Source organism: Diabrotica undecimpunctata, chromosome 8 (genome assembly GCF_040954645.1).
Source record: "Diabrotica undecimpunctata isolate CICGRU chromosome 8, icDiaUnde3, whole genome shotgun sequence".
Taxonomy (NCBI): Eukaryota; Metazoa; Arthropoda; class Insecta; order Coleoptera; family Chrysomelidae; genus Diabrotica; species Diabrotica undecimpunctata.
Window position 1 is genome coordinate 38,051,546 of NC_092810.1, and position 25,783 is coordinate 38,077,328.

The following is a 25,783-nucleotide window of genomic DNA, read 5'->3' on the forward strand; positions in this document are numbered from 1 at the left end:
AAAGTTAAATGTTTGGGCAGGTATTATAGATCATATTATATATGGTCCTATATTTGTAGATGGTAATTTGACATCGGAAAAATATTTAAGTATGCTAAGAGACGATGTTCTTTCTCAGCTGGCAAACTTATTTCCCAATCCAATAAATCCGACCCTACCTCATGAAACTGTCTGGTTCCAGCAGGACGGTGCAACACCCCATTATGTTTTAATGGTGATAAATTACTTGAATGAAATCTTCTTTAATAAATGGATTCGACAAAGGGGTACTATTGAGTGGCTAGCTAGGTTGCTTTCTGTGGGGTTATCTCAAGAACAAAGTATATGCAACATAACCAACTAGCATTGCAGACCTCAAAAAAAGAATAACTACAGAAATACGGAATATTTCATCTCGAACTTTAAACAAAGTTCGGGACGAGTTTTATAGGAGACTGTGTTATTTCCAACAATAAGGTGGAGAACATTTTGAGCATTTATTTAAATGTAATCCAATCAATTACCTCGGGTATTCTATGAATTAATTGTCTCGAAGAAAATTATACTTAATTTCAAAATTTCACCTTGTACTATTCATAATAGACCCTACATGATGGAGTTCGTTGAGATCAAGTTGTTAAGGAGCTTTTAAAAACATAATAATATACAGGGTGTTTCATTTAAAATACAGATTATGGACTATGCCAGACTTGCGTGGATCACCCTGTACATTTTAATTTATGTTGAAAAAGCGCACATTTAAATTTAAAAGTTAAGGTATCTCAACGTTTTTTATTATTTTCTAAAATAAGGACACAAACAATTTTATTCCATAAGTTATTTCCACACTGTATATATCTAAATTTTCTACATGAAATTGATGGTTTACGCATTGATATTAACTACAAACAATTTTTTTATGAAAGAAAAAAATTGCGATGCTACAGGTTTAAGGCGAGACATATGAGCTACTCAGAAGGGTATGTTTAGGTTATGTTGCATTAGGAAAAATAAAAGATGTGTGTAAAACAAATGCCCCAATCCATTTAGAAAGGAAAGGTTTGCAATGAGTGCATTCTACCAGTCCTCACACACCGAGCAAAATCTTTAACTCTTAAGAAGAACACAACATAAAAAGGAGAGATGAATGCTGAGAAATGAGAATGTTCGTAGACCAATCGTAGTGTAAGTCATTACCAAAGGTATTGCAAGGGAAATATTGAGATAGACGGGACACGTTGTAAGAATAAAAGCAGATAGATGAAAAACCATTGCTTTAGTAGAGACTACAAAGAATTGTAACCAATTAGATAGCAAAAGCGAAGAACATAAATAGATGAAAATATCTGAAGAAGACCTATGTTCAATAATAAACAAATTATGATGTAATAATAATAATTTATCACTACAATATTTTGTCTCCTAATAGATTTAAAATTCATTTATTTCTCAATGCATGTATAAACTGTGAACTAACCAAATTATGCAGGCTTTTTAGGTCACCATGCTGCTGCAATAAAGTTCGTTATTCTTTCCAAATAGCACAAGGCTGATATGAGTAACTCTTTTCGGAAATGCGCTCTAAAATTCAGTTTACCGCGGCTCAAACGCCGGATGCCACAGTTTGAATAATAGCATTTTTCAGGTCGCACAATTTTCATCTTTCGTGTCCGTAATAAAGTTGTAAACATTGTAGCGAATGCGTCCTGAGAGCTGAACATTGCTTTTACATTTTAAATTTTCCGTGGCGGCAACTATGTGTGGTGATTGTACTGTCGTCGCGTAGTTTTATTGTCTTTAAAGCGACAATAAGCTCAAACCGGTTCGTTAATGTATCTTTTATTAAATATCTACTATATATATATATATATATATATATATATATATATATATATATATATATATATATATATATATATATATATATATATTGTGACGATTAGGGTTTATAGAAAATAATTTATAAGTTATATACTACATAATATTAGATATAAAAAAGTATTTGATTATTTTAAATAAGTTATATACTAGAGAATTTAATAAAAATATATTTATGTGAGGGCATTTTTAATAAATTAGCATAATAATTGTAAAAAGTTGTATTTTAATATTGTAAATATATATAAGTGAGCCATGTGCTTAGGCAACCAAAAATACTCTCGGAGATTGACAGATATTTATACTCTGAAGTGACGTTTAAAAATATTTACGAATATAAAGTGGGTTATAATAATATATTGTTTGAAATGTGTATTTTATTAAATTAGAATGTTAAGTTACTAATTTAATTATATATTCTGATCTGAAAAGCCTAAATGTAAACAAAATTATTAATAGAAAAGAATGGAATTCTCTGGATCTCCGGAGATGGCCATGTTTGCGAAATGGTTTGTTCCAGAAAATTCATACAAGTATGAAATAGAACAAATTGGAACATGATCTCTTACGAGATGGTTCTAGAATGTCCAAAAGATATAAATACCCGTGATTTGGATTCAAGATGGCAGTTTTTGAAAGTTTTTAGTCAGAAAAGTTTTAGATAGTGCAGTCAGAAGAGTTTTTTGGGCAGTTTTTGAAAGTTTTTAGTCAGAAAAGTTTTAGATAGTGCAGTCAGAAGAGTTTTTTGGGCAGTTTTTAAGTTTTTTAGTCAGAAGTCAAGCAGTTTATTATGAAAGTTAGTTAGAGTCAGTGAATCAAGTACAAATAGTCCAATAGTTTAATATAGTGAGTTAAATGAAGATTAAAAATTATGCATATAATTTAATGCACATTTATAATTATACACAAATAATTATTGAAGATAAAAAAGGTATATTGGAAGAAATTAAATTATATTATGGTTGGAGATTAGTATAAATCAACTTATAATAATTGGATATTGGTATATTGAAAAGAAGAATAAATATAAATGCTGTTTGCTGGTTTGGTTGGTGGTGTATAGATGCTGATGAAGAAAAATATATCTTAAATTGGTAGAAGCTGATAATTGGAAAAAGAAATTTCACAAAAACAAGGATAACCGAAATACGAAGACTTTCAGTGGTGATTAGAATATATATAGTGGAAAACAGTTCATTTAGGCATTCAGTGAAAGAAAGGTACAAAATTTTGTTAATATAATTTAGTTAGTGTCATAACAATTTCAATTTTGAAGATAGTTTGTTTAAATTTTAGATTGTCTATAGAATTTAATTAGTTTTGTAAGAATATCAATTTAAAGATAGTTTATTTTAAATTTACATTGGCTAAGTTAGATATATATGTGTGTTTCATAATAGTTATAATAAAGATAATTTAAAAAAGTACTTACAAGCTAATTCTTTGAGAACCGCGATAAAAACCCTATATTATTAAAAATACTCATTGCTCATCATTCAAACAAAAAACACATCATAACAAATTTGGCACCCAACGCGGTGGCTCTCTATTTAAAAGAATTAGTTTGGGAAGATAAGTGCTCTCATATAATTAAATTAATTATCAGTAGAAAGGAAAAATAATAGATTTTATTATTAATTATATTTGAACAAGTAAAGTCTCAAAATGTCTCAAGGAAAGAAAGGTACAAGAAGCAAAAAGAATGAAGAAGATGTGGAAGTAGAAACACAACCTATACAAGAGGAGAGTTTAGTTCAAGTTCCACAAGATACTGCAGAAATGAATCCAGAAAGAGAGGAAAATGTCAATATGGCAGCTTTGATGTCATTAATGATGCAGATGAACAAGACAATAGAAGAGAATTCAAAAGAAATCAAAGAAGACATAAAAAAATTGGAAGAGAATTCAAAAGAAGTCAAAGAAGACATAAAAAAATTGGAAGAGAATTCAAAAGAAGTCAAAGAAGACATGAAAAAAATAGAACAAAAAATGGAACAGAATTCACAAGAAGTCAAAGAAGACATGAAAAAAATGGAACAGAAATTGGAAGAGAATTATAGAAAATTAGAAAAGAAAATAGAAGATAATAATAATAAAATTGTAAAACAAATGGAAAAACAAATGGATAAAAAACTTGAAGCTGCAGAGAAAAAAGTAGCAAATGAAATAAAAAGTATACGGAATGACTACAAGAAAAGGATAGACAATGAGAGGACAGAAGTAAAGAGGATTATTCAAGATAATAAAATAGATATAGAACGGAAAATAGAGTTACAGAAATGTAACTTAGAAGTAAAAATTAACGAAGACAGGAGAAACACAGAAGAAAAATTAGACGATATACAACAAAATATCCAAATAAATAGTAATCAAATAAGAAATGTGGAACAGAGAATAGATGATATTTCACAAATGAGAGACATAGGGAGACCTTACTTAAATTTAACAAATGAGACTGGGATTAAATTCTCTGGTAATATAAAAAATTTGGATCCTAGAGTATACATAAATAGTTTAAAACATAAATTAAGATTTGTGAATAATATTAATGATATTAAAGATTATATTAGAATGACATTAAATGACAATGCAGCAACTTGGTTTGCTAGTATTGAGAATGATTTAGATAATTTTCAAACATTTGAAAATAAATTTTTAAATTATTATTGGGGTGAATTAGAGCAAGCCAAGTTTAGAGAAATTCTATATTTTGGAAAGTATAATCAAAATTTAAAATCAAATATGGTAGATTATGCATTGAAATTGATAACAGTTGCAAAATATTTAGAACCACCACTTAGAGAGGATGAAACAGTCTTAAATGTATCTAGACATTTTGATGCTGATGTTGTGCAAACCGTAACTGTACAAAATATTCAAACAATAGATAGTTTTATTAATTTTATTCAAAGAATACAAAGAGGCAATATGACAAGTAATAATAATAACAGAAAAAACAATAGTAACTTTCAATATAATAGAAATGATAATCAACAATATAGACAATCATATAATAATTATAGATATGTTGATAGTTTACAAAATTTTAATAATAATAATAGTAATCAAAATAGACAGAATTTTAATAACAATACTAGTTATAATAGACAACATTTTAATAACAGTACTAATAATAATAAACAAGATTTTAACAATAGAAGAAATACAGAGCGACCTAACTATAACAGACAGGTAAATTGTGTTCGAAGGAATAGAAGCTGCAAAGACAGGGAACGAAATCGTACAAGGCAAGAAAATGTGAGTAGAAGTCATAGTAGGGAAAGACATAGTACATCAGATCCAAGTGGTCAGATACAATCTGACAATTCTAATAATCAAAATTTTGTGCAGTAAACTTTCTGAATTACAAGTTAGGCCATTGCTATTATGAAAAACCTTCTGAATTTATTTCTTTAGATGAGGATAAAATTATTGACTCTATTAATTTAATTTATATAAATGCTTTGGCCAAAAATAAAATGATTAAGATTATGATAGATACTGGTTCAGAAAGTACTTTAGTCTCGGAGAATTTTATTTTTAATACATTAAAATTATCAGATATAATAAAGATTCCAAAAATTAAAATTGTTGGTGCAAATAATAAGAAGTTGGGTGAAATTGATAAACTAGCCAATTTTAAAATTAATATTCTTAATAAAGAAATTAATATGCAAGGATTTATTGTCAAGGATTTATGTGTTGATATATTAATGGGAAATGATGAATTGGAAAAGAAGAAAGTAAAGATAGATTTTGAAGAAAAAATGGTAACTTTGGAAGGGCAAATAATTAAATTTATGCAGAAAGATGAGGTAGAAGAAGGAATAAGAGTTGATAGGATATTATTAAAAGAAAATAATGATATTTATGAAGAAGAAATGTATTTTGATGATAGGGAAATGTCCCAGAAGAATGTAAAGAATAATTATTGTAGTGAATATTTAAGGAATGGAAATTTTAAGCAGATGGATGCCTACGAGGCGGAGTGCGTAAAATTGGAAGCAAGGAATAATGAGTACATAATGAAGAATAATGTTATTTGTAAAGAAGAAGATATGATGAAAGTTTTAAATTGCCCTGAAGAATATAAATCAATAGTCATTTCCATATTGCAGCAACACAAGGGACTTGTCAATAAAGAAAATAGAATTGCACAAAATTATATCCATAGTATAAAAGTTAAAGAAGAAAAAGATTTTAAAACAAAATCATACCCAATACCATATAAATACAGAGAAGAAGTAAACAAAACAATTAATAATATGTTAGAAGATGGGATCATTGAGAAGGCAGACACATGTTTTATTAACCCCATAGTAGTAGTACGAAAAAGATCAGGTGAAATCAGGTTATGTTTGGATGCAAGGAATATTAACAAGATTACTGAAAAGCAATTTGAAGCACCAATGAGTATAGATGGAATATTAGGAAGAATTACAGGAATGTCATTTTTCACTAAAATTGATTTACAGCATAGTTTCTGGTTAATACCTCTAGAAAGAAAAAGTAGACAGTATACAGGATTTCAGATAGATGGAGTAGTATATCAATTCAAAGTACTACCATTTGGACTTCAATCATCTTGCAGTGCTCTATGTAGATGTCTTCATGATATTTTGGATCAATATGAACATTTTGTAATTCACTACATTGATGATATATTAATTTTTTCTAAAACGGCTGAAGATCATGAGAAACACCTAAAAATTATAATAAACAAATTAGACAAAGTTGGACTAAAAATAAATCAAGAAAAATGTACATTTTTTCAAAAAGAAGTCATATATCTAGGTTATAAACTTAACACTAAGGGAAACGAAATGGATCCAGAACGGACACAAGTCATTCAGGAATATAAAACACCACACAATTTAAGAACTTTAAGAGGATTTATTGGAATAATTAATTATTATAAAAGGATGATACCAGATCTAAGTATAAAAGAAATTCCATTACTTGAACTACTGAGAAAAGGTGTAAAATGGAGATGGGATCAGAGAAGAGAACTAGCATTCCAAGAGATTAAAAACATTTTTCTGTCAAATTTGAAAATATACTATCCTGACTACACACAGCCATTCATATTAAGAACAGATGCATCAATAGAGAGATTATCAGGGGTATTATTACAAATACATGATGGGGTCGAATACCCAATACAATTCATTTCAAGAATTACAAAGCCACATGAAAAGGGTTACTCAGTTTCAGAATTAGAACTAGCAAGTATAATACACTGTGTCACAAAATTAAGATTTTATTTGTTGGGTAATGAATTTACAATAGAAACAGATCACCAAGCTTTAACGTCTATATTAAATAACAAATATGGAAACAGTAGAATACATCGGTGGAGTCTAATACTTAATGAATACTGCTTTGAAATCAAATACATTTCTGGAAAATCCAATATAGTGGCAGATGCTTTATCAAGGTTAGAAAATACATCACAAAAAGGGCAGCGAACAATAAAAATTGGATTAAATCAATTAGTAGAAAGTACTGGATTATATTCTAAAGAAGAAATTATAAGAGATCAGATCAATTTGAGTGAAAAACAAAAAGTCCTTAGGAAAGATGGAGTATATTATAAAATAATAAATGGCATAGAAGTATATGTAATAACTAGAACTTTAGCAAAGAAAATATTGAAAAATTTACATAACAATTATATGCATATTGGTTCAAGAAAGCTATGGATGCTATTTAGGGACAATTATTTTGCAAAGAATGACATAAGTATAGCAAAAGAAATTACTACCCAATGCCCAATATGTCAACTAAACAAAGAAAAGAATTAAAAAAAAAAAAAAACTTACTGATAGATCCATTTCATAGATAGATTGTAGATTTCTTTGTTGTGAATAAATTTGACATCATACTTGTTGAATTTTGTACATATGGAAATTGTTTGGTACCCTAAAAATCATAATTTGGGGTTAGATACTATAATTGCTATAAAAATGTCTTTCTAATGTAATAAAGTGGAAAAACTTACCAATTTATATTGATGGAAGTTATTTTGAATGGAAATGCTTCCTAGATTTTGTCTATAAATAAACAGAACACCATATCTATTATATTTTTAATTAAGGTTATATTTTATTCTCTGATATCGCATCCATTGCTCCATTTGACATGACAGTTTGACCATAGAATAGCCGAACTGTGCTCTGTTGTTCTCTGTTTTGACATAGACAGCGAACAGGGATGTATTTAACACATTTTAAATAAAAAAAAATTGATTTATTAAATTTAATAAGGTATGAGAAAATTAATATTTAAAAAAATAATAAGTAAATTATTTATTTTAAATATTATTTTTGGGGTATTGTGACGATTAGGGTTTATAGAAAATAATTTATAAGTTATATACTACATAATATTAGATATAAAAAAGTATTTGATTATTTTAAATAAGTTATATACTAGAGAATTTAATAAAAATATATTTATGTGAGGGCATTTTTAATAAATTAGCATAATAATTGTAAAAAGTTGTATTTTAATATTGTAAATATATATAAGTGAGCCATGTGCTTAGGCAACCAAAAATACTCTCGGAGATTGACAGATATTTATACTCTGAAGTGACGTTTAAAAATATTTACGAATATAAAGTGGGTTATAATAATATATTGTTTGAAATGTGTATTTTATTAAATTAGAATGTTAAGTTACTAATTTAATTATATATTCTGATCTGAAAAGCCTAAATGTAAACAAAATTATTAATAGAAAAGAATGGAATTCTCTGGATCTCCGGAGATGGCCATGTTTGCGAAATGGTTTGTTCCAGAAAATTCATACAAGTATGAAATAGAACAAATTGGAACATGATCTCTTACGAGATGGTTCTAGAATGTCCAAAAGATATAAATACCCGTGATTTGGATTCAAGATGGCAGTTTTTGAAAGTTTTTAGTCAGAAAAGTTTTAGATAGTGCAGTCAGAAGAGTTTTTTGGGCAGTTTTTGAAAGTTTTTAGTCAGAAAAGTTTTAGATAGTGCAGTCAGAAGAGTTTTTTGGGCAGTTTTTAAGTTTTTTAGTCAGAAGTCAAGCAGTTTATTATGAAAGTTAGTTAGAGTCAGTGAATCAAGTACAAATAGTCCAATAGTTTAATATAGTGAGTTAAATGAAGATTAAAAATTATGCATATAATTTAATGCACATTTATAATTATACACAAATAATTATTGAAGATAAAAAAGGTATATTGGAAGAAATTAAATTATATTATGGTTGGAGATTAGTATAAATCAACTTATAATAATTGGATATTGGTATATTGAAAAGAAGAATAAATATAAATGCTGTTTGCTGGTTTGGTTGGTGGTGTATAGATGCTGATGAAGAAAAATATATCTTAAATTGGTAGAAGCTGATAATTGGAAAAAGAAATTTCACAAAAACAAGGATAACCGAAATACGAAGACTTTCAGTGGTGATTAGAATATATATAGTGGAAAACAGTTCATTTAGGCATTCAGTGAAAGAAAGGTACAAAATTTTGTTAATATAATTTAGTTAGTGTCATAACAATTTCAATTTTGAAGATAGTTTGTTTAAATTTTAGATTGTCTATAGAATTTAATTAGTTTTGTAAGAATATCAATTTAAAGATAGTTTATTTTAAATTTACATTGGCTAAGTTAGATATATATGTGTGTTTCATAATAGTTATAATAAAGATAATTTAAAAAAGTACTTACAAGCTAATTCTTTGAGAACCGCGATAAAAACCCTATATTATTAAAAATACTCATTGCTCATCATTCAAACAAAAAACACATCATAACAATATATATATATATATATATATATATATATATGTATATATATATATATGTATATATATATATATATATATATATATATATATATATATATGTATATATATATATATATATATGTATATATATATATATATATATATATATATATATATATATATATAATAATGAACCAGAAGTATTTGCTGACAACGTAAGGAAGTAAACGTAAAATATTTTGTTTGCAGCAATAAAAAATGAAACGTGTACTCTTGTAAACTTTTAATCTAAGCTTTCGAACATTGGTTATGTCCTTCATCAGGGAGCTACAAATGTAATGAATAGTTTGTTAACGTTTGTATAATTAATTAAAAAATTCGCATGCTTTAAAACGCATCTTGAGTTGACTTGAATCAAAAGATATCAAATTTTTAAAGTCGAGTTGATAAAAATTTTATTAAACATTGATTTCCCGTGCTTAAATGACATTAAAAATTTCCGAACATTTCAAGCGTTGTTTCTAACAGAACGGTTCATTCTACACAAAAGATGCTAATAAACATGTTTTTTGATTAAATTATCTAAGCTACATTTTTTATTTAAAATACTTTTTTCTATGGCATACAGATTCTTAGTAAATTGATTTTTTTTTCGTTCCCCCTCCCCCCTACAGGGGGGTTTTAAGAGAACACCCAAGAATAAAAGTGGTTAACTTTTCTGCATCTTTTTTGGCGTCCTAAAATTGACCTTCTCGACAAAATTCAGCTTGTTCGTATGATTTTTAGAGGTTCAGTGGCATACTGAACTGTTGAACTAGTGAGAACTTTGAGAAAGCCTATGAAGCCGTAAAAGTCCAAACGATGTATCTGTCGGAAGTAGCTATGGCCTTCAAGATCGGCAAAATGACTTTGCCTAGCTTTATAAAAAAGACGAATCAGACGATCAAAAAATTACAATGGGCTATACTAAAAAAAGACAGATTTTCCTAGATCAACTAAAGTCTGAACTTAAAGAGTACATAATACACTCATCGAAAATTTTTCATGGACTCACTCCACAAAACATTAAAATATTACCTTATGAATTTGCTATGGCTTATAGTAATGTTATTGCTGTACCTGATGCATGGTTTAACCATAAAAATGGCTTCAAAGGACTGCTCCACATTATCTATGAAACCACACGATTAACTATCAATCAGGGAGCCTGAAAGTATAAGCCTTAGCCGTGCAACCAGCTTTAATAAAACAAATGTTGCCCTATTTGTTGATAATTTAAAATGCGCTTCTGAAAAGTACAAATTTGGAAACAAGGATATATGGAATGTCGATGAAACCGGTGTGCAAAAATTTACAAAGACCAAATAAAATTGTAGCAGAAAAAGAAATACACCAAGTAGGAGAAGATACGTCAGAGGAGAGAGGGCAAAAGGTTACTATGGTCTTGGCTATCAGCGCCATAGGAAATTCAGTTCCTCCGATGTTTGTTTTTCCAAGAGTTTTTTTAAAGACCATTTTATTAACAACGGACCACCAGGCTGTATTAGAACTTACTACCTATCAGGATCGATTACATCCAAATCATTTTTGAACTTTATTAAACATTTTTAAGACCATGTAATATCTACAAAAGACCATCTTTGTTTGTTAGTATTGGACAACCATGAATAACATATTTCTATTGAAGTGTTTAATTTTTAATTACTATTTAAATGGGAATAAGCCACAATTAAAGGTTAAAATACGTTTATTGACGTTTCAATTTCCACTTCGGAAATCGTTCTCAAAATACAAACATTAGTAAATTAAACAAATTTTGTTAAAAAAAGAATTGTTTAATTTACTAATGTTTGTATTTTGAGAACGATTTTCGAAGTGGAAATTGAAACGTCAATAAACGTATTTTAACCTTTAATTGTGGCTTATTCCCATTTAAATAGTAATTAATTTAAAATGCCACAAGAAAATAGCTTCAGAACAATGTTAAATTTTTGTAAAGAAAATGGTATCGTCATTCTGTCCTTCCCCACTCACACTTCTCATCGCCAGCAACTTCTTGGCAAATTAGTATCCTATTTTCATACAATATTCCTGGCATCGTGACATTGGCACTGCCCAATGCAATAAATTCTATGAATATTATTTCTGGATTTGAAGCCACAGGAGTGGTGCCCTACAACAAAGACGCGTTTACTGATGCTGAGTTTCTGTTACAGATATAGAGATGACTTTTCAAAACAGCGATGTCGAAACTACCCAGCAAAGTTGAGAATATACAGTCACAGGAGCACTACGTCTTCTACGAGAAAGAATGTTTCTATATACCTAACAACGGCGAGTCCTCAACAAATTCGTCCCTATCCAGAAGCTGAAAAAAAATAGGAAATAATAAAAAAGGGAAGAAAACCTTGAAATCTGCAATCCCTTCAAGCACTCCAGAATAGGAAAGGCTAAAGAAAGAAGCTAAAGAAAAAGAAGCAACAAAGATTGTTGCAGTAAAAAAAGTAAAAAAAATGGTCAAGACTGGCAAAAGGATGAAAAAAAATAATTTCAAAGAAAATGATCAAGCATGAATCTGAGTCTGAGGAAAAGGATGATACGGGTCTCATATGTTTGGAGGCTTGCTCTAAATCCAAACCTGATCAAGACTGGATACAGTATATTGTCATGTAAAAAATGAGCCCACATTGAATGTAACAAAGACAGTAAAATGTACACTTGCATTTATTGTACCTCAGATTTTGAAATTTAGAGCGATTTAGACTAAGTTTTAAACAAAAACCTCATAATGTGTGTGAAGAACCTTGCACTGGGAAAAATTATAGAACCAAGATATTTTATTTTTTCATCAAGAATTTTAAATCACCGTAATTGTATCTACCTAGCTAGTGAAGAATTAGTAGAAACTGTCATGAATACTGACAACGAAAGAATAACTATCAATAAACAAATAATTTATGCTTGACGTTTGATTACACCAAATGAAAGATTACTGATCTCTCATGTTTGCCCTAGTGTTCCTCACACTTTCATAGAATTTGAACTTAAAAAGTTAGGCCTCAATTTATTAACTCCAATTAATTTTTTTTGAATAGGTACAACAAACCCAGAATATAGACATATACTGAGCTTTCGAAGACACACATTTATCTCTCCTTTGGAGGCTACATTAATTCCTCCCCCAATTGTCATAAACCACGATCAAACATCTTTCGTATTTTCTTATCTTTAGAAAAACAGATGCGTTTCTAAATCCAATTCAAAACTTAACAACAACAGTGCCAACTACTACTATAAATACAGTAGTTAATACTCTTCCACATGACGTCCGGATCACATCAGCATCTTCAGCGAAGTCCTATTCCTTACAATCCACGACTATACCTTCTTCATTAACTATACCAATATTAACTGCATCCCAAATATCACCCTCAACATTTTTCCCACGTTCTCAAACTACATGCACAGATACAAATATAACAACTACCCAGTTATCAACAATACCTAATGCTTCACAACTTCATACATCTTGCATGCCCTATCAATAGCATATCAATAGATACCACTGATACAATTGAAATAATTAATACACCTAGTAAAGAAGTAAATACAGCTAAGCGCAGCCTTGACGAAATTTTAACCCCACCTTTACAAGAACCTAAAGAAAATTTTACAAAACCAATGCAAAAACTTAAAAAATCTAAAACTATTAATAATTCTGAGACTATTGCTAACAGTATGGAACCCGTAAAAGATTTTATTACTAATAAACTTATAACACCGATATTAAATTTTGAACAACTAACTGATTTTTTTGCTTTAGGATGTCCAGATAAATTGAGTCTATCTCAAACTTATACAGAAGACACATAAGGCTTACTTAATCTGTTAAAAGAAATCTATATAAAATATCACATTATATAAAAAACAATTAAATTGCGATGTACTAAAATAATTAATTCAATTACTCGACAACTAAAACATCAGCTCGATAGCGACTCCTCCATAGAATCTTCTACATAAGCTCACTTGCCATCAATAAGGCCCTAACCTTTATTCTAGAAAAAAAACTTCCCAAATCTCTTATAATATCTGATTCACTTAGTTGTCTGACATCAATTTCTCAGATTTATCCCTCCCATCCAACATTACAGCAAATTAAGTTAATTTTATACCGTATATACCAAAACAATTTGACAGTAGAGCTCCTCTGGGTACCGTCACACGTTGGAATAGAAGGTAACAAAAAGGCAGATAGTCTAGCTAGGTCCGCAGTAACCAATACAGCCGCATCAGTGAAAAATGTAACGGTGCATTTAGATTTAAAACCTTACTTAAAATCAAAATTGCACGATGTTTGGCAAAAGCAATGGAATAGAAGCACCACTAAATTGATACAAATAAAATCTTCGGTCCTTCCATGGAACTTCTGGCCTTCAAAGCGACAACATCAAGTCCTAATAACACGTCTCAGATACATACTTCTACAACACATGAATACTTGTTGAAGAGAGAAGAGGAAACTGTGTGTTTTGTTTGTGAATGTAAAGTGACAGTGAAGCATATTTTGATATTCAGTATACTCAGTTGAAAGACTATATCACCACATTCCTAAAACATTAAAAGAACTTCTAGGAGAATCTAAATACGTAGCTGACTTGATAGAATTCTTGAAATCTATAAACTTTTTAAATAAAATTTAATACAATACATCAATAATTAAAATATATATTGTATACATTATTATGTAATTGATATTTTGTATATGCCTATGTATGTCTTTATCACTTTTTGTATTTTTCCTATGCTAATAACCCTAAGTGGTTGAAGCAAAATAAATTTAAAAAAACATCAATAATATATTTTACTTTTCACTTTCGTGCTTCTTTTTGTTTAATAAATTACTTTAGGTTAAGTGATTAATTTCTAAATTCTATATCCGTTTTCCATTTTCTTAACATTTATATACCTGTCTTACTTGCCCCCATGTGTGGAACAATGATAATCTTTGTACCATTATACAAAAATGTCAATTTTGAGAAAAGTACCAATTCAATCAAAAACTTAATATCTTATTAAGAAAATTTGCAATATCTGAAAATATCATTTTCAATAGGAAAAAATCTAAACAAAAATTGTAAAAATTAAAATACAAAATTTGTCTCAACTTGGTCCTCTCTCCCCTATAACATTTTATATTTCCTAAATGTAGACAGACAGTATTTGTTGAATATAATAATATATATCACGGGATCTTTTAGCTAACGTAATATTTTTTATAAAAATGAGAAAAGAAAAACCCCTAGAGACGCAGCCGACCGCACGAATCTGTTTACGTCTCTTTGGTTTTTAATAAAACCCTTCGATACGTGTCCACATTACAGAAGGATATACTTTTCTCTTTGGTATATGGCTTGTGTCGTTTTCTACTTACCCCGAATCCCTCATCGATCGGAATGAAGAACGTGTGGCCCCCTTCGACTTTGTAGATGTCCTGCTTGCCCTTCTGCTGAACTCTCTGATGAAAATTCCTGCAAAGTAGGACCTTTTATGAAATATTCTGAAATGTTCAGCAAAGAATTTCGAAGGCATGCTCTCGAAAAGTTCGATACATTTAGGGTGTTTTGATATGCTTGGAAGGAGGATGTTTCTTATGTTATTAATTTGTTATTACAGCGATAGTGTGTTTAAACTTTAAGAAAATTTACAAATCCTAATAATAATTAAAAAATATATATAAAATACAGATTAACGATAAGCCTAATATTAAGATAATTATATAAGATAGTTTATTATTTAATTATTAAATATATTCGCTCTGTGCGTGACCATGGTAGGGGTACCTTGAAACGATGCCAGGGTGCGTAGCGGCGAAATATGACAAAATTGGATCTTTTGGATCTTTTTACGCATAAATTTTATCAAAAATGGGTGCAAATACATGTTGCGTATTTAATTGTGCTAATAATAGCAAAAATAGTGAGTGTAGCTTTTATAGGTTTTCAAAGATTACATATAAATTAGAGAAAAGAAAAAGATGGATTCGTGCTATTAATATAAAAAAGTAAATATCACATAATTTCTACTATTTTTATTAATTTTTACTATTATTGTTTTTAATCACATGCTCTTCCACATGCAAAAACTTGATTTGCCACTACTAGATTTTTCCCTTTCTTTTCCGTTTGGGGTTGAAAAGATAAAGTACATAAACTGAAAAAATATAATTAAAAAACTAATCATTAATACTTGTCAATTTCGTATCTATTTAACATGTCTTCGGCTTAATCGGCAAAGTGCGTAACTCCACTTTTTTAACAAAATTACATTTTTGTGCCATCTAGTAGAAAATATTATAACGCATACACTAGAAAAGTCCATAAATCCAAGATTAAATTGTTTGCCTTGCAATATCTTAAGTAGAAAACGGCGTATCTCCTTTCCCGCCAAATTGAGTCAGCAAACTTCGTAAATCCATCAGTTTGTTACGAAGTGTCAATGTGTGCAGGTGTATAGTGAATTATTTAATAATTAGAACCGAGTTGGAACTCTAAAGCCCATTTATATAAAGTTTATAGAAACGACTACTGCAAAACACACAATCATACACCTGTATCAATTGCCACATTCCATAAAGAATTCGATAAGCAACGGCTGTCACTTTATCAACCGAAAATGATCTATGCGACAAATGTGTCGCTTATCAAACAGGCAATTCAACAGAAGGTGAATACAATGGACACATAACACTAAAAAATAAAGCAAGAACTGAAAAGAGTGCGGATAAGGAGTCTCAACATGAAGTTTTAACAATGGATCTTCAATCAGTTTTGCTCTCTTCAAAATCCAATGTTTCTGCGCTTTATTACAAAACCAAACTCATCGTCCATAATTTCACACTATTTGACATTAAGCGCAAACAAGGCTACTATTACCTTTGGAATGAGAGTGAGGGCGGATTGACAAGCAACGAATTTACAAGTATAATAATTCATTTTTTGGAACGACATGTGAAAGAACATCAATTAGAAAATCAAAGTAACATTAACATTATACTATGGAGTGACGGCTGCGGTTATCAAAACCGAAACATTACTTTGTCAAATGGTCTATTTAATTTTGCACTGGAAAAGGGTGTAACTGTGATACAGAAATATTTACATAAGGGCCATACTCAAATGGAAGTGGACAGCGTTCATTCCGTTATCGAAAGAAAGATTCGAAACAAGAAAATCAATATTCCCGCAGAGTACGTATTTATCTGCAAAGCAGCATGTCAAAAAGCTCCTTACAGAGTTGAATACCTTATGCACGACTTCTTCAAAAAATATGATGAATTGAAATATTTTAAATCCATTAGACCAGGAACAATCTCTGGACAATTGGTAATCGACCTAAAAGCATTGAAATATTCCAACGATGGAGTGTTTTTTAAACTTCGACATTCAGAGAAAGATTGGCAAACTCTTCCAATAAGACTGAACATAATCAGCATTCAAGTAACTAATACAGATAATATACCGGCATTACACAAACAAAGACTAAAAATTAAAGCAGAAAAATATGCACACCTCCAACAACTTAAGACGAGCATGGAAAGCGATTATCACGATTTCTATAATAATTTACCTCATCATTAGTTAATTCTTTTTAGTTTTTAAGTTTTCTTAATGTTCTACTTTTTCATCCTTTTTAGTTTTTAAGTTCATAAAAATTATACTTTCATGAATAAACATGTTTTCATGTTGATTTTTTATTGCATAATGTTTCATTTTAAATGGTAAGAAAAAAGAGTATCTCCAATTTTTAAGCTAAAATACAAAAAAGCAAACTGCGTATCTCAATTTTTTTTAAAGTCTTGTGATTTAAGTTAAAATATTAGAAAAGTATCTAATACTTTCCACATTTATGATATTTTCTAATCAACAAAAACAATAACTATGGTCAACGTAAATACATTTAAAGGTAAAGTCGTTTTTAAATCATTTTTTTTGTCTCCTGTAAAATATGTATGAAAGGAGTTACACACTATGCCGATTGAGCCGACGATGTGTTTAACCTCAAATTGGGAGGTCCAAAACTGTCAGATGAAGGCGGTAGATGTCACGTCAGTCACGCACGGAGCGAATAGGGTGCACTTTTACCAAGGACGTGGAGATTTTTAGCTTATTATCTTCATTCCCGGGTTTATATTTTCTCTCCCTTTCGTTTTATAACTTATTATTTATTTAGTTGGTTTTTTTAATAACACTAGCGATAACAGTAGTTGTAGAAGGCTTTAACGTTTAAGTTTGAACGACTCTAACGCAAAACTTCACCGGAAACTTTGGAGAGAGAAATCAAAGAGGTGAGCGACTTATCGAATTCTACCATTATAATGACTTCATCATTTTCAAGATGGACAACAAGGTACAATAGTAGGGAATCAAATCGATTACGTCTTAATAAACCACCGATTTCGAAATGATATTAAAAATGGAAAAACTACATATACAAACGTTTACCTCAGAATTCGGTAAAAACCACTTTTTATTAAAAATTGATTTTTACGTAATTCGATTCATATAGACCTAATAGACGTAAAATGAGTGAGAACTGAACATGTCCGGTTAATAGTTTTGCCAATGTATGGCGAGAGCGCATATCCATTTCGATCATTGAGAATGAAAACTCCGGTTTTTACACAGTTGTCATTCTAAGTCAAGTCTGAATAAAGTGTTAGCGATAATTTGGACCCAGATTATAGTATTAGTGATACTGAATTTGAGTAGAATGAAACAAGAAATAAAAACATAAACAAACCGAGAAAAATATCCCTGCAAGGCACATGATTGCATAAATTTATGTACAAATAAAATCTGAATCAAAGAAAAAGCAAGCATTCTTAACCTTTAACTACGGGCTACGGTGTACACAGTACACCATGCGTGTTAAGTTGGTTGCCGTTTCTTAAAACTATTTTCTGTGTTTACGGCGCTAGACGTAACCTATCAGTAGGGAGTTTTTGTAACTACCTAACGTAACGTATCTCCCTATACGTAAAGAACTAACGTATCGAAGAAGATGAACGGTAAATTAGGAGTTAAAGTTCTGCACGCAACGTAACGATGGTGTTGCCCTCATCGAATTAGTGATTAACTAATAAATTGTCAGTGCCAGTCTTGTCCTCGTCATTTAACCCTATTTTTGATAGTCAAAATAAATAATACATATTTTTTTGAACAACTTTTAATTTTTGAGATGGACGATATTAAATTTAGGTGCCTTTATTGATGATGAAGAAGACGAAGACATAGAAGATGCCTTTCTTGTCCACATCTTGCACGACTATACGGCCGCTTTGATTTTGATACAATTAAAAATATTTTTCGCTTTTGAATTAAATTCCACCTTTCTGGATGTTCGTAAGAGTTGTTGCCTACGACTTCCTTCAACAAGAACAAATCATCTTCATTGCTGAAGTAAAGTCGTTTTCTACTGCTTTCCATTATTTATAAAAATCAAAAGAAATATCAAAGAATATAGACGCTTAGCTAAGCGTCTATATTCTTTGGAAATATACTTAACCACAAATGTAAAAATACACGTACCATGTGTGCTTATGAAATGTAGATGTTGAAAGATATTGGGTAAGATTCCCTTGCGCATTCGGTTACCTTCGGCTCGATAGGGATGCGTATGAACGTAACGTACCAGCCCGTTACGTTAGGTAATACGTATCTAGATACGTTAGTTTAACCATTAATGCGCATGCTTATATGTCAAAAAGATACGTTACGTATACGTATTTGCTTGCACAAAAACTCTCTAGTATAGTATCAACCATTGTCTGTTACAGTCGATACGTGATTTTTGATCGAATAGTTGAGTTGTGATAAAAAATATCAAAGTGAGTTCTCGAACGATGCCCTCAGTACACCACGCACATAGTTATGTAAGTAAATTTAACGAATGTTAAACTTTAAATTACCTGCAAACGAGTTATTTTCTGTGTAGTAAATGTTACATTGTACTTTTTATACAAAAATGTGAAATGAAAACTCAGGAAAAATACTTTTTATAGGGATCGAGTGCGTGTTAGAAACCCTAAAAGTCTCAGACAAGATGAGCTTAGAGCTATGGCTGAAGCATTGTTCGAAGAAGAATCTGAGGAAGAAGTTAGGGGAGAAGAGGATGCTAGTTCGTCAGAAGAAGAGGAAGAAATTACGGAAGAAAACGATCATAACACTGAGTCGGAGATAGATAGAAATGATAAAGAGTCTTCTGATTCAGATAACAAGAGCGATGATGAGAGTTTAGAAAGCGATGAAGATGAGTATTTTATAGCGAAAGATAAACAAAGTGGTATAAATATTCTGTGGTGAGCAAATGTAGCAAAACTTCCAGCAAAAATATTGTAAAAATACTTTCTGGGCTGAGTGCCAATGAGAGAAGTGCTTTCGAAAAAATTTTTAGTGGCGACATTATTGAAAATATAGTTGAGTGTACAAACTTGAAAATTGAAAATATGCGAATAAAGTATAACCGGCCGAGACGGGCTAAAGATACAAAAAAAACAGAAATTATGGCATTTATCGGACTACTACTTCTTGCAGGAACTAAAAAGCAAAACCATATACATTTTCTTGAATTGTGGACTAAAGACGGAACCGCCTCAGAAATATTTAGAGCGTACATGAGTGCTGATCGATTTTTATTTTTGCTTGCTGCTCTAAGATTTGATAACAAAAATAGTAAAGGGATACGCAAGGAAACTGATAAGCTTGCTGCTATTCGAGTTACACTGGATCGTTTTGTGGAGAACTGCAACAATAACTACTGTTTATGAGAAAAAGTAACAATTGACGAAATGTTAATACCTTTCAGAGATAGATGCAGTTTTATTCAATATATCCCGTCCAAGCCTGCAAAGTATAGGTTAAAAGTATTTGTACTGTGTGATACCCAGACATTTTATGTTACAAATTTAGAGGTGTATTGTGGTAATTAGCCACGAGGACCTTACAACAAATCAAATAAACCTGCTGATATTGTACATTGTTTACTTGACATGTGGTAAGACTGGAAAGGGAAAAACCGGAACTTGACATGTGGTAATTGGTACACAAGTTACTCATTGACCAATGATCTTTTGAAAAATAAAGTAACAATGGTTGGCACACTAAAGAAAAATAAACGGGAGCTGCCGTTGGAGTTCCTACCACATAAAGAGAGAGAAATTGAAACGTCCCTTTTCGGATTTCAAAAAGAGGTAACTATAGTGTCATATGTCCCTGCAAAAAATAAAGCTATGCCTTTGATATCAACCATGCATAATGATTCTGCAGTAAATCCGGAGAAAAAAAAACCAAATATAATTTTAGATTATAATTCTCACAAAGGAGGTGTCGACACAGTAGATAAAATGTGCGGTACATACTCGGTATCAACGAGAACGCAAAGGTGACCGATAGTTATATTTTTTCAGCTCCTAAACATCGCAGGAATTAACAGCCAAATCCTGTATAATGCTGCAAATATAAACAATCCTTAAAAATTTAGAAGGATATTTTTAAAGGAATTATCTTTATTGAGACCACACCTTTCAGAACGAGCTGAAATACAGAGTTTGCCCTTAGATTTAAAACATTCCTGAATAAATATAAAGCTACTGTAGTCAAACAAGAAGAAGAACTACCAGCAAAAATACGAGGAAGGTGCTATTGCTGCGGAAGGTGTAAAAATAGAGTGACAACCAATTCGTGTCAGACATGCAGGAGAATGGTTTGCAAAGAACATTCCACCATTATTTATCCTGAGTGTATTAACTCAAATAACCAGGAAGACGAAACTGAATAAAGACTCGTATGTGTTTATTTTTCTACCTAGTTAAAAATTTAAAAATTTTCGCATATTTTTTTAGGTTGGTGTTTCAATATGTAATAAATTACTGTTTTCGTTTTTTCTCACTGGTTTACCATTGTGAATTATTTTTTAGTTTTATTTTTTATCATATAATAACTAATTATTGATTAAACACAAGTTGTGCAATTTAACATAGTTCTAATTATTAAAGAAATTTTGTTTCTGTAGCTATTTGTAACTGGTGTATAGAGTACACCGCGTCCGTATTTGAGATTCATGGTTGGGTACCCGTAGTTAAAGGTTAATACATTTAACAACTTGGCTGACAAAAATGTGCAAGATGCTCACCTTTTTGATAAAATCTGTTGCAAGGTACGTAAATATTATTATTTATGATAAAAATAATTAAAAGAACAAAAAACGGTAAATGTGTTTACTTAAAACTTTCCTCTTAATAGGAAATAATATTACTAAGTAGGATTTTTATTTAAAAAATATTTTTAGAGATGTAAGGGCCAAAAAATATAATTTTTTTCTAAACTATATCCATTCAGGTTTAAGAAGATGTAATACAAGCTAAAAAATTTAATTTAATATTACTGTTAAATGGAACTTGGAAAAACATGATTTTCGTGATCAAAGGTTCCAAATTTTTTTTTGCATGTTTTTGAATATTAAAATACTTCTTCTATTCAGAAATAGCAAGTAATTTTAAAAGTATTTTTTTTATTCAGCAGCCGACCAGATGTTATGAAAAAGCGGCTTCTTGGAAAGGGTATTCCAATTGAAAATATTGTTGTATACTGATGCTGAGTTAAGTCAAACATCGAAACGAAACGCATCCTTTTAGTATATAATAAGGTAAGTATATTATATGCTTATTTGCTAATGGTACGTGTCTAACATTATTTAATTTTGTAGGTTATATTAGCAGCTGGACGTGAACTAATGGTTTGCAAAAAAGCTTTAGCAGAACTTCATGGCATACAGTTTCGTAGGGTTGATCGAATTGGACAATCTAAAAAAAGTAATCCGGCTCCTCCGACTAACAAAAGGTGTTTTTCTAAAGGATTCAGGGTACTAAAAAAATCGGAAGACCTGATCCTTTAACAAATTGAATTACATATAAATTCATTTCCCATTCGCAGCTGCCACTACACCAGAAACAGGACTTAAAGAAAGTTTCTTTTGCCCGATTTAAGTGTAATGAAAATGCATGAACTATATATTGAAAAGTATGAACCTGAGAAATACAGACAGTGGGAGGAAGCTAATAAGAAAACAAAATTTGAAATCAGCTATGATTTTTATCTACACATATTCAATACCAGAATTAATCTTTTATTTCAGAGGAAAACATAAAACGAACGTCTGCAATGCATGTGACAGATTCAAAAATTAAAAAGATGCTGCGGAAAATCCAAATTGCATTTAGAATACTCTCTACATCTATGCAGAACGCATAAATTTTATAACGACGCGAAGAAGCTAAAACCAACGAAAAAATGGATGTTATTAGCTTTGACTATCAACAAAACTTGCCAGTACCGGTACTACCAATAGGTGACATTTTTTATAAAAAACAGTTGTGGGTTTTTAACCAGTGTTTTTACTCAGCAACATCGGGTAGGTCCTATATGTACAAGTAGAATGAAGTCGAAGGAAAAAGATGCGAATGAGATAGTATCTTTTTTAAAACACTATGTTGACAATATTGTTTATCCTTCTGTTAAAATAATATACTTATTCAACGATAACTATGTTGGTCACAATAAAAACATGGTTGTAGTTCAGATTTTGTCTTCTTTGGTCGCAACTAGAAGGTTTAAAGTAATCTACCATCGATTTCCTGAAAGGGGCTAATCATTGTTGTCATGTGATCGTAAATTTGCTCTGCTTTTACGAAAAAATGCAAAAGGGAAAACGAAAAGTCACATACCTTTATTTGCCAGAAGAGTAGTATTCAAAAGGGGAAGAACATCAAAAACGTTTTATGTTGTTAATGTCATTCGAATGATGATAGGGGACTTTCGTTCATATTTCCAATCTTTTCAAAAAACATTAAAGGCTTTGCACTCTTATAATATAAAAGTTTTAAATATGAGGATAAAAAAACCACAGTTTCCGTATTCCACAATATTGAAAGTGTAAACGAAACTTTCTTCGTCTTTAAATCTAACGCAGACTTAAAGGAAAGGAATGTAGCTGAACTCTAGACTGCGAACCTTATAGTAAATCCAAAAAACTCCAAAAATTAAGGGAAATTAAGGATTTTATCTCGATATTTCAAGGTTTTTATGATTCGTTGGAATCATAAAATCAACAGCAGGAGGAAATTGAAACCGACTTATCCATCAGAAGTGATGGATAAACAAAATGGAGTGCTAGTCTTATGTAATAACTTGATGTTTTGTAAATAAAGAATGAGAACTTGATATATCAGTCTTTTATTTATTGTTTTTTTCTAATATAATACAAAACCAAACAACACAACTGGTCAATATAATAAAGAGACACAAGCTGGAATACTTCGGTCACATTGCGAGACACCCTGAAAAAAAAATGATGATTCAGGGAAAGATCCAAGGTAAACGTGGTCACGGTAGAAGAAGAACATCATGGCTGAAAAATCTAAGTGAATTATATGAAAAAATGACTACATCGTTATTCAGAGCTGCTGTCACTAAACTCACGATAGCGAATATGATATCCAACGATCGATAACGATCATGGAACTCGAAGAAGAAGAAGAATATAAATATTATTAAACAAAATGAGCACTGGAAACGTTTCGAAACACGTTTTATAAGCATTTAAATAACAATCTTCTTCTTCTTCTTTTTCGCGCGACTAAGATTACTCCTATTTGTCTGCCTCTTATTCTGTTTCGGTCGTTGTTGACTGTACATTATCTTTACACCTTTTTGGCAGCCTTCCAACGGGTCTTCTGCTATACGGCTTGTTGTTTTTACAGATATTCGCTAATCTATCTGGTCGCATTCGGTTTACATGTTCGTTCCAGTTTTTTTTCTTGTTTTTATCCACCTGTTAATATTTTGAATTTTGCATTGTTCGCGTATACTTTTGTTGGTTTGTCTGTCTCTTAATGATATGCCCGTTATTGATCTTAATACTTTCATTTCGATATTGTTGATTTGTTGTTTCGTCTTTCTTGTATTGGTCCTTGTCTCCGCTGCATATGCTACGATTGGTCTTACTGTTGTCTTATATACTTTCATTTTGCTTTCCGTGGTCAGATATTGATTATTATCAGATGTCTACTCCTAGGTAATTGAATTTCATTACTTGTTCTACAATTTTACTGTCTATTTCTAGTTTGCATCTACGCGGCTCTTTACTGATCACTATACATTTAGTTTTTTCTACTGATATTTTCATATTAAGGTGTGGAGCTGCCTTTGTACGTCATCTTGGTTATCAGCAATTAGCACTGCATCATCGGCATAGCATAGTATCGCGATTGTACGCGCTCCCATGTGGTATCCGTGTTGTTTTCTTACTTCGCGAATTATTTGATTCATCACCATATTGAATAACAATGGACTGAGCGAGTCTCCTTGGCGTATTCCTCCTTTTAGTTCTATGCATTCTGTTTCCTCTGTCGGAATTATAACTCTGGTCTTATTGTTCTTGTTAATATCATTAATTGTCCTTATTATCTGATGGTCTATTTGTTCAGCTTGTTATAAATTTAAGATGTCATTTCGCTTGACCCTGTCAAAGCAATTTTTAAATCTACAAAGCACATGTAGGCTGGTTTTCCATATTCAATAGACTTTTCTATTATTTGTCTGATAATAAAAATTGCGTCTATTGTGCTGCGGTTCTTCCGGAAGCCTTGTTGTTCATGTTCGCTTTGCTTGAATAACAATGTGTAGGTAAAATTAAAAGCAGTTTCGTTAAAATTGTTTTTATCGTTTCCTGTAAAATTACCTTTTTTTTTGGTTTTTACCGAGTTATCATTTTGGGGTATTCAAATATATAAAAAATATATAAAATCTATCAGAATATATATTTCCCTCAGAAACCCTCAAACACATACCACAGCAGATTCTTCTTCTTCTTCGCGTGCCATATCAAAATTATCCGACGTTGGCGATCACCACTGCGAAGGCTTCTCACGGCAGATTAAAGCAGTTAAAAGGTTGGTAAACGATTTTGGAGGCAAAATGGGTTGCCAATATCCCGATTAAATATATTTTTGACAATGACGACTGGATTTCAACAAATTGGGATTTTACTATTGTATTCACTGGAACAAAAACCTTTTAGATCTTATTTAAACCTA

At 30.6% G+C, this 25,783-nt stretch overlaps 1 protein-coding gene across 3 annotated transcripts in view; it reads right to left on the minus strand.

Annotated features, from left to right (window-relative positions):
* Positions 1-25,783, minus strand: part of Fas1 (fasciclin 1 Fas1 domain-containing) — a 304,785-nt gene that overhangs the window by 189,669 nt on the left and 89,333 nt on the right. For all 3 annotated transcript variants that reach the window (XM_072540109.1, XM_072540108.1, XM_072540107.1), the window contains exon 4: positions 15,065-15,161. In XM_072540109.1, coding sequence (XP_072396210.1) covers positions 15,065-15,161 — 97 coding nt within the window. The remainder of the gene's footprint in view (positions 1-15,064; positions 15,162-25,783) is intronic.